The sequence below is a fragment of the Phacochoerus africanus genome, chromosome 16 (assembly GCF_016906955.1).
Source record: "Phacochoerus africanus isolate WHEZ1 chromosome 16, ROS_Pafr_v1, whole genome shotgun sequence".
In the NCBI taxonomy this organism is placed as follows: Eukaryota; Metazoa; Chordata; class Mammalia; order Artiodactyla; family Suidae; genus Phacochoerus; species Phacochoerus africanus.
The window spans coordinates 38,086,969-38,104,148 of record NC_062559.1 but is presented as its reverse complement, the minus strand read 5'-3'; the positions used below and the strand labels follow the sequence as shown (position 1 = coordinate 38,104,148).

Sequence of the window (17,180 nt, the reverse complement as noted above, 5' to 3'; positions counted from 1 at the left end):
TCCTTGAATTTTTAGACACACATAAACACTTCTATAATGTACACTTCCTTTTTTTTTTTTTTTGGCTGTGCTCATGGCATGTGGACGTTCCTGGGCCAGAGATGGAACCTGTGCCACAACAACGACCAAAGCCACAGCTGAAAATGCTGGATCCTTAACCCACTGAACCATGAGGGAACTCCTAATATATACTTATGAAAGTGAAATTTCTGGGTCAGTAGTCATGACCCAGACTTTTCCTTAGAAAAATCAGAGTGTTTTTCAGAAAAGCTAATCCAGTTTCAAGAGCTACTCTGAAGGTTACTCTCTTTTCTTAAGGCTTAATTAGGCACAAGTTTTTCTTTGAACACCACTTTTGTCACATTTCTTGGGTTTTCATATGTAGTACTCAGTTTGTATTTCAGATAGAAGTTGTTGAGGGGAGATACTATTTTATATCTATAAGTGCAGATAGGTTTTTTGGTTTTGTTTTGTCTTTTTGCTATTTCTTGGGCCGCTCCCGCGGCATATGGAGATTCCCAGGCTGGGGGTCGAATCGGAGCTGCAGCTGCTGACCTACGCCAGAGCCACAGCAACACGGGATCCGAGCTGCGTCTGCAACCTACACCACAGCTCATGGCAACGCCGGATCGTTAACCCACTGAGCAAGGCCAGGGACCGAACCCGCAATCTCATGGTTCCTAGTTGGATTCGTTAACCACTGCACCACGACGGGAACTCCCAATTATTTGGTTTTTAATTTATAATTTCATTGTATTGTAGTCAGAGAATGTGATTGTAGATTTTTGTGTTTTTCAATTTTAATTGATTTCTTTGTAGCCAAATATATGATCTGATTGTAAAAGTGCTCCATAGGTATTTGAAAAATGTTTATTCTCTAGGTAGGAATTTTTGCATTTATTTTTGACAGTCAAGCATTTAGATCATTTGCATATTGTAATTACTTGTTTATAAGTATCTGAGCAGCTTATTAGCCTTTCATTGTATATATGTTGTCTTAACTCTTCATTATTTCTAAGTTTTTGTCTTACTGATTTAAAAAGTTTCATTGCTATTTTTATTTTTACATCTATCATATGAGACAGCTTTCAAATAAATAAAAGTAAAGTTTGTAAATAAGAGACAAAATTAGTAGAATCTAAGGAGACAGAAAAAAAGTGAATTCCTTATTCTCTCCTGGGAATATATATCTATTCATATATAATAAAAATATGTATTTTGATCATATGTTATTGGGTGCATTAATATTCATGACAAGCATATCTTTTATATTGTCTAGTTTGTGTTTTTAATTCTCCTCTGTCTTACTAAAATGAGCCTTGTAGGTTTTTGTTATGGTTGTTTACACTTGCTTATCTTGCTTGTTAATGTTATTGTTTGGTTTAAATTTGACTATAAGTAATGGAATCTTAAACTAACAATGTCCGAACGAGACAGAAATTTATTCTTCCTCTGTTTCAAAATCCAGAGTTGAATATTCTTGAATTGAAGTGATGGCTCTAGTATAAATTCTCAGTATCCCCAGGTGTTTCTTTTTTTTTGTTGCTTCACTGGGTATGTTCTCTCTTCCGGAGGTACTTCATAGTCTAAGATGGCTAATTCTCAGCTCTGAGATCCTGGTTACATTTCAGCCAGGAGGAAGGAGAAAAGAATAAGTGGAGTGCACTATCCTTAGAGAACATTCCAAGAAGCTGCCACTTCCACGTTGTGCAGACTCTGGAGCTATTTTCAAAACTGCCTTATGTTCAGATTCACCTCACTTTAGGGAAAATACTATTATGGTAGTTTTGAACAGCCAGAAGATTAGCATGCAAAGGAGATACAATATATCTAGATTAGAAATGATATATATACACATGTGTATAACTTTCAATATCGAAAAATTTAGACATACAAGTAGAGCTTCAGCAATTATCAATTTGTGCCAATCCCAGTCGCTCTTACCTTCAGTTTTTGTGTATATGATAAAATGTATATGACACAATATTTATCATTTTAACTACCTTTTTTTTTGGCTATGCCCATGGCATATGGATCAAACCTCAGCCGCGGCAGTAACCCAAGCCATAGCAATTACAAGGCCAAGTCCTTAACTGCTAGGCCACCAGGGAACTCCCATTTTAACCATTTTTACATGTACAGTTCAGCAGCATTAAATGCTTTCACATTGTTATGTAACCATCACCACTCTCTAGCTCTAGAAATTTTATTAGCCCACACTAAAACTCCATACCCGTTAAACAATAATTTCCCATTCCCTGTCTCTATGAATTTGTTCTCAGTAAGTGGAATCATAGGATATTTATCCTTTCGCGTCCGGCTAATTTCACTTAGTATAGTGTGTTCAGAGTTAATCTATATTGTAATATATGTCAGAATTTCATTCCTTTTTAAGGCTGAAAATATTCCATTGTTTTTTGTCTTTTGTGGGGTTTTTTTGTTTTTGTTTTTTTTTTTTGTCTTTTAGGGCTGCACCCATGGCATATGGTGGTTCCCAGGCTAGGGGGTTTAATCACAGTTGTAGCTGTCGGCCTATGCCACAGCCATAGCAACGTGGGATCCAAGCTGTGTCTGCGACCTACACCACATCTTATGGCAAAGCTGGATCCTTAACCCACTGAGTGAGGCCAGGCATCAAACCCACAACCTCATGGTTCCTAGTCAGATTCATTTCCACTGTGCCATGATGGGAACTACTCCATTGTATTTTTACAACAGTTTTGTTTACTGATTCATTTGCCAGTAGGCATTTGGGTTGTTTCCAACTTTCGGTTATTGTGAATAATGCCACTATAAACATTTGATATACAATTATTTTGTTCCCTGCTTTCATTTCTTTTGAGTATAAACCAAAAGTAGAATTGAAAGGGGAGTTCCCATCATGGCGCAGTGGTTAACAAATCCGACTAGGAACCATGAGGTTGCGGGTTCGATCCCTGGCCTTGCTCAGTGGGTTAAGGATCCAGCGTTGCCGTGAGCTGTGGTATAGGTTGCAGACGTGACTCAGATCCCGCGTTGCTGTGGCTCTGGTGTAGGCTGGAGGCTACAGCTTTGATTCGACCCCTAGACTGGAAACCTCCATATGCCGCAGGAGCGTCCCAAGAAATAGCAAAAAGACAAGAGAAGAAAAAAAAAAGTAGGATTGAAGGACCATATGGTAGTCCTGTGTTTAAATTTTTGAGGAACTGTGATCATATTTTTTACAGTGGTTGCACCATATAATATTCCCACCAGCAGTGCACTGGGGCTTCAATTTGTCCATCCTTACCAACACTTTTCTGGGGTTTTTTGGGGGGTGGGGGTGGTTGGGTAATACACATCCTAAGGAGAGTAAAGTGGTGCCATTCTGGTTTTGATTTGCAGTGATGTTTTTTTTTCTTTTCTTTTCTTTTTTTTTGTTGGGGGGGGGGTCTTTTTAGGGCTGCACCTTTTGCATATGGAGGCTTCCAGGCTAGCTATAGCTGTCAGCCTACACCACAGACACAGGAACTTGGCTAGCTATAGCTGTCAGCCTACACCACAGACACAGGAACTTGGGATCTGAGCTCCACAGCTCAGGGCAATATTGGATCCTTAACCCACTGATCAAAGCCAGGGATTGAACCCACATCCTCATGGATGCTCCGTTTGGGTTCGTTAATCACTGAGCCATGACAGGAACGCCAGTGTTGAGCATGTTTTAATGTACTTACTTGCCATTAGTAAATAGTCTTTGGAAAAATGTCTAGTGTAAGTCTTTTGTCCATTTTAAGATTGGATTGTCTATTTTTTTGTTTTTAAGTTTTAATTCTTTATATTGTGAATATTAATCCCTTATCACATTTATGATTTGCAAGTATTTCCTTCTGTTTTGTGGGTTGTCTTTTTCATTTTGTTAATAGTGCTCTTTGATGCACAAAGTTTTTAATTTTGATGAAGTACAGTTTATTTACTTTTGATGCCTGTATTTCTGATTCAGTAAGTAGTTCAAGAAACAGTTGCCAAATCCAGTGTCATTGTGCTTTCCCCGTGTCCTCTAAGAGTTTATAGCTTTAGCTTTGATCCAGTTTGAATTAATTTTTGTTGTGATTTAAGGTATAGATCCAGCTTCATTCTTTTGCATGTGAATAACCACTTAACCCCAGCATCACTTATTGCAAAGACTGTCTTTTCCCTATTAAATGGTTTTGGCACCTTTGTCAAAATCATTCTAATATAAGGGTTTATTTGTGGACTCTCTTCTCTTTCTTTCTTTCATTCATTCATTCATTCATTCATTCATTTATTTTTGTCTTTTTAGGACCACACCCATGGCATATAGAGGTTCACAGGGTAGGGGTATAATCGGAAATAGAGCTGCTGGCCTACTCCAGAGCTACAGCAACGCCAGATCCGAGCCACGTCTGTGACCTACACCACAGCTCACAGCAACGCCAGATCCTTAACCCACTGAGCATGGCCAGGGATCAAACCCGCAACCTCATGGTTCCTAGTTGGATTCGTTTCCACTGTGCCACAACGGGAACTCTAGATAGTTCACTTCTATCTGTAGTTTCTGGAGTGTTGTTTTTGTTTTTAATCATGATAAGGGTGTTGAATTTTGTCAGATGCTTTTTCAGCATCAGTTGAGATGATCATGTGTTTTTTCCCCCTTCATTCTGTTGATATGATGTTATATTGATTGATTTTGTATGTTGAACCATCCTTGCAGTCCAGGAATAAATCTCACCTAGTCATGGTATATAATTTTTCTAATGTTTTCTGTTGAATTATGTTTGCTAATATTTTGTTGGGGATATTTGCCTTAGTATTCATCAAGGATATTGGACTATAATTTTCTTGTGTCTTTCCCTGGTTTTGGCATCAAAATTCTTAATAGAATGAGGTTATGTTTCCTCCTTTTTAATTTCTTGAAAGAGTTCGGGAAAGATTGGTTTTAATTCTGATTTAAATGTTTGTGATGCCATCTGGTCTAGTGCTTTTCTGTTTGTTTTTGATTACTGACTCAATATCTTTATTAGTTATAGGTCTGTTCAGAGTTTCTGTTTCTATATGATTCAGTTTTAGTAGGTTGTATGTTTCTAGGAATTTGTTCATTTCATCTTTGCTATCCAATTTATTGGCATATAGTTTTTAATAGTATTCTCTTATAATTCTTTTTATTTATGTAAAATCAGGAATAATACCCATGTTTTCCTTCTGATTTTAGTAATTTGAATCTTTTTTATTTTTAGTCAATCTAACTAAAGGTTTGTTAATTTTGTTGATCTATTCCAAGAACACCTTTTGGTTTGGTGATTTTTTGTCTTCTTTTTCTTCTTCTTTTTTTGGGGGTGGGGGGGCATGCCCACAGCATATGGAAGTTCTTGGGCCAGGGATCGAACTTGCACTGAGGTTGTGGCCTTTGCCACAGCTGCAGCAATGCCAGATCCGTAACCTGCTGCACCGCAAGGGAACTTCCTCTCTGTCTATTCTCCATATTATTTAGCTCCTTTTTTTTGGTCTTTTTGTCTTTTCTGGGGTCACACCCTTGGCAAATGGAGGTTCCCAGGCTAGGGGTCTAGTTGGAGCTGTAGCTGCCGGTCTCCACCAGAGCCACAGCAACGCGGGATCTGAGCCGCATCTGCAACCTACACTCCACAGCTCACGGCAACGCCAGATCCTTGACCCACTGAGCAACATCAGGGATTGAACCCGCAATCTCTTAGTTCCTAGTCAGATTGGACAACCACTAAGCCACTACGGGAACTCCTCTATTTATCTCCTTTTTAACTGTAACATTTCCTTTTTTTTTTTTGGTGGCTTTGGATTTAGTTTGTTGTTTGCTTTTTAGTTCCTTAAATTGTAAAGTTAGATTGTTGATCTCAGATATAGATAGATAGATATAGATAATAGATTTTTGTTGTTGTTGTTGTACTTGTGGTATATGGACATTTCTGTGCCAGGGATTGAATCTGAGCCACAGCCAAGACCTTTGCTGTAGGCCAGGGATCAAACTTGTGCCTCTGCAGTGACCCAAGCAGCTGCAGTCAGATACTGTGCCACAATGGGAATGCCGGATCTTCACTTATATATATATATATGCTTACGTTTATAAATTTTGCTATTAGAAATTTTTTTGTATCATAAATTTTGATGTTGTATATTCATTTTCTTTTGTTTCATGTTATTTTCTAATTTACCTTGTGAGTTCTTATTTTACCTGTTAGTTGCTTGAGTGTATTGTTTAATTTCCTCTTATTTGTTAATTTTTCCGTTTTCTTTCCATTATTGATCTCTAGTCTCATAGTGTTGTGATAGTAAGAGATACTTTGTCTGATTTCAGTCTTCTAAGATTTATTAAGACTTACCTGGTTTTATAGACAGTCTTGGAAAATGCTCCCTGTGCACTTGAGAAAAATGTGTATTTTGTTGTTGGATGGAGTGTTTGTGTATTTTTGTTAGGCCCAGTTGGCTTCTAATGTTGTTGAAGTCCTCTGTTTTTCTTATCTTTCTTCTGCCTGGTTCTTCTTTCCATTATTTAAATTAGTTATTGAACCGTCCAGTTATTATTATAAAACTGTATGTTTTTCCCTTAAAAATTCTGTCAGTGTTTCCTGTTTTGGAGTTCTGATGTTTGGTGCATATATGTTCATAATTTTTCAATATCTGCTTTGTAAATTGCCTCTGTTATTGGTACATAATGTCCTTTGTATCTTGTAACAGTTTTTAATTTGTCTGTTTTGTCTGTATGAGTATAACCACCTTACCTTTTTGGTTATTATTTACATGAAATACCTTTTTTTTTTTTCTGGCCACACCCATGGCATATGGAAGTTCCTGGGCCAGGGATTGAATCCTAGCCGCACCTGAGGCAATACCGGATCCTTTAACCCACTGTGCTGGTGGGGGGTAGAACCCACACCTCTGCAGCAATGTGAGCTGCTAGAATGGGTTCTTAACTCATGGCACTGTGGTGAGAACTCCTGGAATATCCTTTTACTTTCAACTTTTGTGTGTCCTTAGAGCTGAAGTTATTAAATCTTGCAGATTACATGCAGTTGGATTAAATTTTTTTAACCATTTTGAAAGTTATGCCTTTGATTAGGAAATTTAATTTGTGTACATGTCAAGCAATTACTGGTAACAGAGGACTTAGTTTTTTATTTTAATGTTTTCTCTCTGTTTTATAGCTTTTAAATATATAATTTTCTCCTTTGTTCTTTTGTGTTTTTAGTTGATGTTTTGTTGTATTATGTTTTGATTACCTTTCTCATTTCCTTATTTATATATTCTGTCGGTACTTTCTTTGTGGTTATCAGAGAGGTTAAATATAAAATCCTGTTATAAGAATCTAGCTTGAATTGATACCAATTTAACTTTAATTACATATACAGACTATTCATATATAGCCCTGCCCATATACTTTTTTGTTATTGATGTCATTGTATCTTTAAAACATTTTGTACACATTAATAGACCTGTAATTTTTTTATTCGTCCTGCTTTAATTTGTTTTGTTCTTCTTCCTCTTATTCCCCCACCCCTCACCACCAAAAAAAATAAAAATTAAATACGTAAAATGAGGTTTAAACACAGCTTTAGTCAGTACATTGTTAATATTTGAATGTAGTGTACTTTTACATTAACATCCAGAAATATTTTTAGAAGTACCCCAATTTTTCGTTTATGCTTCTAGATGTAAATATTATGGATATTCTTGATTTTCCACAAACGCTTGGGTTTTATTCTAGTGTTTATTATATTCAAGGTGTGAGATTTTAAAAAGAAGCAAGTAGGTATGGGGAACTTGTAATTTATTTTCCTGGGACTTAGAAATTTCTGGAATTTTTACATCTAGAAAAAAGTGACTTACTTCCCTCATTCAAGGGGAGTAAACCCAGACTCCCTAGAGTGGCTCTTTCTTTAGAGTTAATATAAAAACTCAACTTTGGCATAGAACTAGTAAGGGTAATATTGTGATATCAGTTATTTAATACTAACTGGACTATTAATAGTCACTAGATTCTTTAACCGGGTGCCATATTAATTGTTAATTATTATACGATTTTTTTTTCATTTTTGGCTGCCCTGTGGCATATGGAGTTCCTCAGCCAAGGATCAGATCCAAGACACAATTGCAACCTAAGCTTAAAACAAGGTCAGGGATCATATTTGCATCCCAGTGCTCCCAAGACACTGCTAATCCCATTGTGCCACAGCGGAAACTCCTATATGATTTTTAATTTATTTTAAGTTTGTATTATATATACCTAGAAGCTGTTTATATTTTGGTAAAAACTTGCTCTGCATTTGGTATGGTGTGCTAGACTAGACATGAAGAGTCAGAGAAGAATAGGTAAATCTTAGTGGAAATTGCATCTTATCTCCCTCCTTTCCTACCTCCTAATGCAGAAGCGCTTTTATAAAAAGTAATTACCCATGATTTTTTGGAGTCTGGTTTATAGAGAGGTGCCCTTTATACTTAAGCTGGTTGGTTTGTGGCTGAATAAATTAAAAGTATGTTTTTGTGGTTCACTTTTATGCTAAGATGCATTGTAATTAATATTTTTTTAATCAGATTTCTACTTTTTACAGCTGCATTACTTCCTGCCTTGGTCATTCATTAAATATCTATAATAAATGTTTATGCCTCTTTCATGTTTTATTTCATGAAAGTGGCAACATATAATCCAACTGGGGCATTTCGACTAACTTTGGTCTCTAGGAACACATTACTGTTTAAAATGGTGACTATTGTATCAGATACATTACTTTTAAAAAACACAGATTGTAAAATTATCAAGCTAAAAAGAATCCTTTGAACCATGAGCTAATTTGATAGATAAGAAAATGAGGGCAAAAACTTATTCTAATAGGGAATCTTTATAGTATATTTTTTAATGTTACCTCCTTATTCCACCAAGTAATACTTGTATAAAGAGATTGATTATAAATATTGGTTAAATATTTAAAGTTGATAAGGTGCCTGAATTTAACAGTTTTCCTCCTCCTCTGTTTCTTTTAGGTGAATCTGGACTGGGAAAGTCAACATTAATCAACTCATTATTCCTCACAGATTTGTATTCACCAGAGTATCCAGGTCCTTCCCATAGAATAAAAAAGACTGTACAGGTATGTATATTGTTAATTGGTAATAAGATGGAGTAACGTTAACAGATACAAAACACATTCTATAATTTGTATTATACTTCCATGGAGGTAGATTTCAGATTTGGCCTTAGCCAAAGTAAAGTGGTAAACATGGTTGTTGAGAGAGAGAGAGAGAGAAAGAGGGAGGAAGATTCATTGAAAGATGTGTAGGTAACCAGAGGGATTTTTTTGATTAGAACTTTATAAATTTGTCTTGAGGACCCACCTAGAGATTATACTGTGATGTAGTAAATAATGCATCTACAGTTACACTGCAATATGGTGGCTACTTGCCATGTGTGGCTATTTAAATTTGGATGAGTTGAAGACAGTAAAAGTAAAAATTCAGTTTCCCAGTTGTACCAGTCACATTTCAAGGTCTCAGTAGCCATATGTGGTAAGTGGCTGCCATTTGGGGCACTGCAAATATATTTCCACCACTGCAGCAAATTCTTCTGGACAGCATGGAAAAAACATGTTTTGTGTGAAAGCTAATATTATTTAAACACAGTGTTCTATATTAGTAAGTGTCATGATACCATGTGATAATTGAATGGCAGTAGCAATTTGTTAAGGCCTCCAAGCTATGTTTGGTCTAATTTAGTACTTTTCAATCTTTAATATGCGTTCATATCACCTGGGGAGCTTGTGAAATTTATTTCCTGTTCTAGTAGGTCTGATGTAGGCTGAGATTTAGTACTTCTAACAAAATCCAAGGTGATGCTGATGTTGCTGGCCTGTAGACCATACTTCATGTAACAGTGTTAGACTCTCTCGTTCTCTACAACTCCAGTATGTTAGCTTGTAGCCACATGTGTGTAGTCCAAATTGAGATACTACGCAAGTGTAAAATACACCCTAGATTTTGAAGACTTAGTATGTAGGAAAGAATGGTATCTCATTAATAAATGTTTATACTGATTATATTTTACAGTGATGATAATTGGTTATATTGGGCTAGGTAAAATACATTAATTTTACCTGTTATTACTTTTTATAGTGGCTACTGAAAATTTTTAAATTATTCATGTGGCTCACATTACATTTTTATTGGGCAGCACTGCTCTAAACTATTGATTGAAAAAATTGTTGGTGGATTGATGCAGTAATACACAGCACATAGTCATAAGAGGAACAGTTCTGGCAGGAGCATGTTTTATTGAGCAGTCATGCTAGAGCTAGATTTGAAAGGATTTGTGGTGATTATCCCATTGCACAAGGTAGAAGGACAATGTGGGAAATTTAGGCAGAAACTCTTAGGTATCAAACTGCAAGATGTAGCTTAGTCAGTAGGTCCCTAAGAAGTCTGTAAAGTAAATATTTTATTTCTCCTTTTTAAAGTTTTCTCTGTTTTAGGAATTTTAAAAAATACCCTTCACAGATCTTGAGATTTCAAATTACCTGCAAAAATGTGTTTTGAAAACTTGATAGTATACTGCATTACTTATTTATTTTGTGATACAGTGAATATTTTAACCCGTGCAAGAAGATAAGGTTTTAATTTTCTTAATTTAAGTATTTAAATCCAAGATCAGTAACTAGGTATGTAGAAATGCTAAAGGAACCCTACAGTGTTGTTCCCTAAGTTCTGGAATATTTAGTGAGAAATATCTGTTAAATATTAATAGTTATGTACTTATTAATGGTCACATACTTACATACTTAGTGATTAGTGCTGGTGGGGAAATTTTCTGACTCCTCTTTGTAGTTTTCGTACATAGAAGATGCCCAGTCTACATTAACAGTAAAACAACACTTAGTGAGTCATTAACATCTTCTCGGCTCTATTCTAAGCACTTCAGATGCATTTCTTATTTAATTCTTATAACAACATTATGAGATAAGTGGTATTATTACCTCCATGTTACAAATGTGGAAATTGAGGCACAGAGATAGTGATAAGCCTAAATTCATGTAGTTGAGTAACAGAACTAGGATACAAATCCAAGCATTCTGGTTTAGTTTGTACTGTGTCAAACTATACTATCCCTATTCTGTAGATACTTAGTAACTGTTAGTTTAACAGATTAGCCAGTTATAAGTAAGTGGATTAGCTTTACTTTTTTTTGCCTTTTAGGGCCACACCTGCTGCATATGGAAGTTCCCAGGCTAGGGTTCAAATTGAAGCTACAGCTGCCGACCTACACCACAGCCACAGCAACATTGGATCTGAACCTCATCGACCTACACCACAGCCCATGGCAACTCCAGATCCTTAACCCACTGATTGAGGCCAGGTATTGAACCTGCATCCTGATGGATACTAGTTAGTTGGGTTTGTTACCACTGAGCTATGATGGGACCTCCCTTTTCTTTACTTTTTAGTAATGTTTGGTCCAACAAATTGTCAGTTTTCTTTTGATTTATACTACGTTTTCTTTTAAAAGTCTTACATATAGATACATTTTTCCATTAGGTAATTTAGACAAAAAGAAGACGAAATAATTTGGCGAAGTCATCTCTTCATAGTTATATAATGTATGAAACTTTAGTTAAAATAACAGAAAATTATTATAAGGCCAATCTGTCTGATGTTAGCTAATGAGAAATTCTTAAGAGAAGTGGTTTTTTGTTTTACTTTTTAATTTTTATTTATTTATTTTGCTTTCTAGGGCCACACCTGAGGCATATGGAAGTTGCCAGGCTAGGGGGCAAAATCAGAGCTACAGCTGCGAGCCTACACCACAGCAAGGCGGGATCCAAGCCACATCTACAATCTACACCAGAGCTCTTGGCAGTGCTGGATCCCTGACGCACTGGGCAAGGCTAGGGATTGAACTGACTCCTCATGGATACTAGTCAGATTCGTTTCTGCTGAGCCATGATGGAAACTCTGTTGTTTTACTTTTTAATTTTATTCACTGCTGCAATCTAAGTTCCTAGAACAGAGTCTGTTATTTGTTAGCTTCCAATATTTGTTGAATGATTGAACAAAATTTTTTTTTTTAATTTATAAGACTTAATGTTTGGTTGGGATATTTCAGACTTTGAGGATCTTTGAAGTGGTTTTTTGTGGTCTGTGAAGTTTTATAAACCAATATCATAGATTAAATGGAATAATTTTTAATTTGAGAATCTTTGAAATTTTAAATATATTTTTTGAAGTTGTATTGATTATTTTGTCATGGGCAGAATTTTTTTGTGGTGGGGAGCTGTGCCTGTGAGATATACAGAATTTTCTAGGCTAGGGATCGAACCTGTGCCTCAGCAGTGACCTGAGCCACTGCGGTGACAACACTGGATCCTTAAACTGCTGAAGCACATAGGAACTTCCAGAGTTTTTTAAATTTAATTAAAAAAATTTTTAAAGTCTGTATGCTAAAACAGCACAAATTTAAGTGTAGAGCTTGATGAGTTTTTATATATGTATTCATATATCTAGGTAACTACCACCCAGATTAAGATACAGTATGTTTCTAGGATGCTAGATGGCTTCCTTGTGCCTTCTCTCACTCAGTATTACATCCATCCCCAAATATAAACACACTTCTGACTTCTCACTTCTGTCTCCATAGCTTAATTTTGTCTGTTCTAGAACTTCATTTAGATGTATTCTTGTGTCTGATTTCTTGTGCTGATTATGCCTCTCATATTTATTCATATTGTATAAATAACTGTAGGTTTTTTTGTTTTTTTTGTTTTTTTTTTTTTGTTTTTGCTATTTCTTTGGGCCGCTCTCGCAGCATATGGAGATTCCCAGGCTAGGGGTCAAATCGGAGCTGTAGCCACCGGCCTACCCAGAGGCACAGCAACGCAGGATCCGAGCTGCGTCTGCAACCTACACCACAGCTCACGGCAATGGCAAGCCACAACAATGCCAGATCCGAGCAGCATCTGTGACCTAAGCCACAGCTCAAGGTAATGCCGGATCGTTAACCCACTGAGCAAGGGCAGGGACCGAACCTGCAACCTCATGGTTCCTAGTCGGATTCGTTAACCACTGCGCCACAACGGGAACTCCAACTGTAGTTATTTTTAATTGTTGCATAATATTCCACTGTATGGATCTATCACAGATAGCCCCTCCATTATAGATAAGCACTTCAGTTTTCAGTTTTTCACTAACATAAATATTCTTATACATATCTTTTGGTGGACGTAGCTCATTTCTGTTGTGTACGTATGTGGACGTGCAAATGTATGTGTGCCTGCCTAGAGATATTTCATTGTTTCAATTTATTTTCTTTGGTTCCTTGTGATATTGATCATGTCTTTTATAGTCATGGGTTGCTTATATTTCCTTGAAGTGCTTTGACCATCTTAGTATTTCCTGTCTTTACCTTCTTGATTTGGAGAAGTTCCTTTACCTAGGTAGTACTCCCTTACATTTCGGTCACTGCAGATAATTTCTCCCAGGCTGGCATCTGTTATTGGTAATGGAAAAGAATCTGAAAAAGAACATATAGAATACACACACACACACACATGTACACTGAATCACTTTGCTGTACATCTGAAACATTGTAAATCAATTTTACTTCAATTTAAAAACTGAGAAAAACAACAACAGCAAAAGGAGATACTCTTGACTTTTAGTCAAGATTAAGTACTTCGCCAAGCTTGGTTGCAGAGATTTTTAGGGTAGACACTGAGAAAAGCCATGCCAATAAATGGAAGTGGCCTGAGATGAAGGAACAGACAAAAGGATTATCAGATGGCACAGAATTCTGTCAAAGTTGAAGTTTATGAGTTTTATGGAACAGTATCTGAGAAAGGAAAAGGAAGGGTTTGGGAAGAGGGTTACTAATAGAAAGTGAGAGGGACAAGGGCTTAAGGTCTCTAAGGAGATGGGGGAATGAGGTATAATGGTTCTGAGAGTAGTAGGCAGAATCTTTTTTTGTTTGTTTGTTTCGTTTTGCCTTTTCTTGGGCCACTCCCGAGGCATATGGAGGTCCAATGGAAGCTGTATCCGCTGGCCTACGCCACATCCATAGCAATGCAAGATCCAAGCCACATCTGCAACCTACACCACAGCTCACGGCAACGCCAGATCCTTAACCCACTGAGCAAGGCCAGGGATCAAACCCACAACCTCATGGTTCCTAGTCGGATTCGTTAACCACTGAGCCACGAGGGGAACTCCTAGAAGGCAGAATCTTTGAATCATCCTCTTCTCAAACTAATTCTGGGTCTTAATGAGAAAGAAGTAGTCTTTAAACATAACTGTTTTGTTGATCATTGCCTCTTATAGTTTCTTGTTGAACATAATGAAGTATTTAAGGTGATGTTTGTTGAGGGAGTTCCCATCATGGCTCAGTGGAAATGAATCTGCCTAGTATCCATGAGGACACAGGTTCGATCGCTGGCCTCGCTCAGTGGGTTAAGGATCTGGTGTTTCTGTGAGCTGTGGTGTATGACACAGATGCAGCTCCATCTGGTTTTGCTGTGGCTGTGGTATAAGCTGGCAGCTACAGCTCCAATTCCATCCCTAGACTGGGAACCTCCATGTACTGCAGGTGTGGCCCTAAAAAGACAAAAAGACAAAAAAAAAAAGTTTGTTGAGCCATTAAATTATCAAAGGAGATTTTGTGTTTGAGCAAAGTGGAATATCGCAGGCTGTTCATATATCTACCATGGGAGTTCTCGTCGTGGCTCAATGGTTAACGAATCCGACTAGGAACCATGAGGTTGCCGGTTCGATCCCTGGCCTTGCTCAATGGGTTAAGGATCCAGCGTTGCCGTGAGCTGTGGTGTAGGTTGCAGATGCGGCTCGGATCCCTCGTTGCTGTGTCTCTGGCGTAGGTTGCTGTGTCTCTGGCGTAGGTCGGCAGCTACAGCTCTGATTAGACCACTAGCCTGGGAACCTCCATGTGCCACGGGAGCGGCCCAAGAAAAGGCAAAAGACCAAAAAAAAAAAAAAAAACTAAAACAAAACAAAAAACCCCACAAATATCTACTATGTAAGTGTCTACAGAGCTTTTGCTATAATGCCACCTTGTGCCTAAGTATAGGTAGAGGTAAGCTCTTGACAGAAAATTTTAACCCTCTCAAATTTTAATGTAATTCGTTAAGTAACACTTTTTATTTATCTTAAAAAGCGACTCAAACATGAGGTTAGAAAAATGTAGTGTAATAATCTTTCAAAATGGAAGGAATGAAGCTGTATAAACATTGAAGGTTTGACTTTATCCCCCCTCAAGTTGGAAAACTGAACAGTATTAGAAAAAAGCAGGCCTTGAGTTTCTGGAATCTGGGGACACAAAAGAGCCTTTAATAAGTTAATTATACATAGACAATATAATAGACTTTAGTTTTATTTTTTTAGAGAAAAACACAGTTGAAAGTGCCTTTGATTCATTCCTTCAGTATTAAATTATGTGTTTAATCTTAGAAAACTTTGAGTGATGCTGTAAAATATGCTGATGTGACCTGCTTAAGCAAAGTGCATGGGAAAGTGGCTGTTTAGAATAAATTTCTTAAGAAAAGTTTGAAATTCCTGAACTTGAACTAATTTGTTTTCCATGGATCCCATGAGGATACTTGGAAAACCAGATGGTAGGATACAGTTGGATCCTGTGAATGGTACTGGTTTAGTCATGTTTTCTGGATCTCTTCCATATGTTGCTGTCTTTGTATTTGACCATGTATGGATACACAGAATTTCATAGGCTTGAGAAGAAAAGAAGCTTCATAAACAGACTTGCTATAGCATATAAAATACAGATCTTCATTTTTGTTGTCACTTCAGTAAACAAGTTGTTGAACTAATTTTTTTTATAAACATAGAAACAAAAAGATTTAAAAATTTAAGCTGGTACAGTGTGTGATTAATATACGTCCTATTACTGAAGGTAAAAATGGGCTTTATTTGGTGATAAGGGAACCAAAATGTTTTGGAGTAAAATCAGGAGATGATTCATATGGAACAAGTTATATTTTTCTCTCAGTTCTAATATACAGTTCTAAAAGAATTATTAGGTGAAGGGGTAGTATGATTGCTTTGGATATTTTTGCTTCAATGACAGTTAACATAAATGAATAACTTGTTTTTATGAAGGATATAGAGGCAAATTAGGGATATATTGAGATGTTAGATTTGAACAGATTGTCTTTCTCTTTCCTTTTTTTTTTTTTTAAAGATTCTGATGTAAGTGACATACAACCAAATTGTCTTTTTCTCACTGTGGAGGACTACTAGATATGTAAAATGTGAACTTCCTAAGCCACAAGAAGTAATGTCACTTAATTTTTTTTAGTTTTGAGAATCTACGCCAATGAATCTATTTCTGCAGTTATTTTGCCTTCCTCATATTATTAGCGTAACCTGCTATTAGACAAACTGTATCATCTTAGCTATGTGGTGCAAAACAGTAGTCTCCCAAGCAGTGTGTATCCATCGTTGATATTGAAGGAGACCAGAAAATATCAAAACCCCTATTTACTGATGTTTACTTTTTTTAAATCTACAGAGAAATTGATATTTATTAATATTTAATGTTCAGGTTGCCAACTGTATATATTTGGTAGATAAATATACTTATATATTTGAGATGTTCAAATTTTTCTACTGATAGCTTTTTAAATTTTATTTTATATTGAAGTATAGTTGATTTACAATGTTGTGTTAGTTTCAGGTGTATAGCAAAGTGACTCAGTTATACATATGTATATATCTATTAATTTTAGATTTTTTTCCTATATAAGTTATCACAGAATACTGAGGTCCCTATGCTATACAGTAGGTCCTTGTTAATTATCTATTTTATTTATAGTAATGTATATGTATTAATCTCAATTTTAATTTATCCCTCCCCCATCCTTCCCCTTTGTAATAGTAAATTTGTTTCTGAAGTCTGTGAGTCTGTTTCTGTTTTATAAATAAGTTCATTTGTGTCATTTTTTTAAGATTCCAAATACAAATGATACCGTATGATATTTGTCTTTGATTTGCTTCATTTAGTATGATTATCCCTAGGTCCATCCATATTGTTGCAAAAGGCATTATGTTCTCTTTATGGCTGAATAGTATTCCATTGTGTATATATACCACATCTTTATTCATTCTTCTCTTGATGGAAATTAAGGTTGCTTTCATGTCTTGCCTATTGTAAATAGTGCTACTATGAGCAT

The 17,180-nt window shown here is 36.3% G+C and overlaps 1 protein-coding gene across 3 annotated transcripts in view; it reads left to right on the top strand.

The window, feature by feature from the left end:
* SEPTIN7 (septin 7) overlaps nucleotides 1–17,180 on the top strand; it is a 101,709-nt gene that overhangs the window by 42,284 nt on the left and 42,245 nt on the right. For all 3 annotated transcript variants that reach the window (XM_047763082.1, XM_047763081.1, XM_047763083.1), the window contains one exon: nucleotides 8,986–9,092. In XM_047763082.1, coding sequence (XP_047619038.1) covers nucleotides 8,986–9,092 — 107 coding nt within the window. The remainder of the gene's footprint in view (nucleotides 1–8,985; nucleotides 9,093–17,180) is intronic.